The sequence below is a fragment of the Mandrillus leucophaeus genome, unplaced genomic scaffold, assembly GCF_000951045.1.
Source record: "Mandrillus leucophaeus isolate KB7577 unplaced genomic scaffold, Mleu.le_1.0 Scaffold104, whole genome shotgun sequence".
Lineage (NCBI taxonomy): Eukaryota > Metazoa > Chordata > Mammalia > Primates > Cercopithecidae > Mandrillus > Mandrillus leucophaeus.
In genome coordinates, this window is record NW_012098543.1 from 96498 (window position 1) to 98266 (window position 1769).

The 1769-nt window shown below is 55.4% G+C and overlaps 1 protein-coding gene across 1 annotated transcript in view; it reads left to right on the forward strand.

Moving 5' to 3' along the window:
* Window positions 1-1769, forward strand: part of MBOAT7 (membrane bound O-acyltransferase domain containing 7) — an 18950-nt gene that overhangs the window by 2837 nt on the left and 14344 nt on the right. Inside the window, exon 3 of the mRNA XM_011980024.1 lies at window positions 1-74. Within this exon, the coding sequence (XP_011835414.1) occupies window positions 1-74 (74 nt within the window). The remainder of the gene's footprint in view (window positions 75-1769) is intronic.

A 1769-nucleotide genomic window follows, 5' to 3' on the forward strand; every position in this document is an offset into this window, starting at 1 on the left:
GAGCCCTCAGCCTGCTGGGCCTGCCCACTCCCACGCCCTTCACCAATGCCGTCCAGCTGCTACTGACGCTGAAGGTCAGACTCGGGACTTGCCACTCCCCTCCAGCCTCCCTGTGGGCCCCTTCACCTCCCCACTTTACCTCCCCCTCCAGCCGCTCCCGGATTTTACCTCCTGCACACCCTGGGGGTGGGCCGCCACCACACTGCTGCCCTGGGCATGGGGTTCCCCATTCACATGCTCTTGACAGGTCTTCACCTCCCAGCTCCTCCTGGGGTGAGGAAATAACCCATGTGGGTTAACAGTAGGTGCCATTGGGTGCTTGCTGTGAGCCAGAGGCCCAGCTGGGTGGTTTACCAACATGCTGTCCTTGAATCTCTGTAGCTAGCTATTTTGCAAAGGAGAAAAACCAGCTCTGAGGAAAAGGTACTTGTTGAAGGGCACAAAACTAGGGCATCCAGGTCTGGCTCCTAGTCACCTGGGAAGATGGGTGAAAACAGACTCCCAGGGCCCACCCCAGACCCACAGAGTCACAGTTTCCTACTGGAGGCTTATCTGTGAACACAGCGGTCATGCTAGGTAGGGAGCGGCCTCCACAGCCTTCAGTGTGCCCCACGGGAGCTCAGCAGTGGCAGGAGTAGGTTGGATGAGAGAGGGGTTAGAGGAGGAGCATTTCAGGCCGTAGGGATGACGTGTGTGGAGGGGAGCAGGAGGGGTTCACCTGCTGCACCAGCCACATGCACTTTCTGGGAAGAGCAAAAGGGAATGGGCAGCAGGGCTGACACCATGCTAGGTCTGGCTGGCGACCGTGAGGACTTTGGACTTCTTCCCACGGAGGACGGAGATGTGCTGGAAGAGGGGATCTTTGGTTTGCTGCCAGAAGAGGCAATGTGACCAGTTTTAAATGTTTAAAAATACTTGTTCTGGCCGGGCGCGGTGGCTCACGCCTGTAATCCCAGCACTTTGGGAGGCTGAGGCAGGCGGATCACCTGAGGTCGGGAGTTTGAGACCAGCCTGATCAAAATGGAGAAACCCTGTCTCTACTGAAAATACAAAAAATTAGCTGGGTGTGGTGGTGCACGCCTGTAATCCCAGCTACTCGGGAAGCTGAGGCAGGAGAATTGCTTGAACCCAGGAGGCAGAGGTTGTGGTGAGCTGAGATGGCGCCACTACACTCCAGCCCGGGTGACAAGAGCGAAACTCCGTCTCAAAAATAAATAAATGGAAATACTCGTTCTAGGCCAGGTGCGGTGGCGCACACCTGTAATCCCAGCTACTTGGGAGGTAGAGGCAGGAGAATCGCTTGAACCTGGAAGGTAGAGGTTGCAGTGAGCCAAGATCCCCACCATCGCACTCCAGCCTGGGCCTCCCCGGGCAAGACTCCGTCTCAAAAAATAAAAATAAAAAAACACTCGTTCTGGATGCTGAAGGAGAATTGAAGTGGAACAGGGCAAGATGGAATGGACTTGGATAAAGGGATCCTCCTTTATCCTATATAAAGGGATCCAAATAAAAAGGATCCTTTTATCCAAGTCCAGGTGACAGACTGTGGTGCCTTGATACAGGCTGTTGGCTGTGGGTAGGTCTGAGCTGCAGCAGGAAATGCACATTTAGGATGATTGAAGGAGTGGCCACCGTGGGGGCAGGATGTAGAAGAGCAAAAAGGGGTGGTGCCGGCTGGGCGCGGTGGCTCACGCCTGTAATCCCAGCACTTTGGGAGGCCGAGGTGGGTGGATCACGAGGTCGGGAGATCGAGACCATCCTGGCTAACA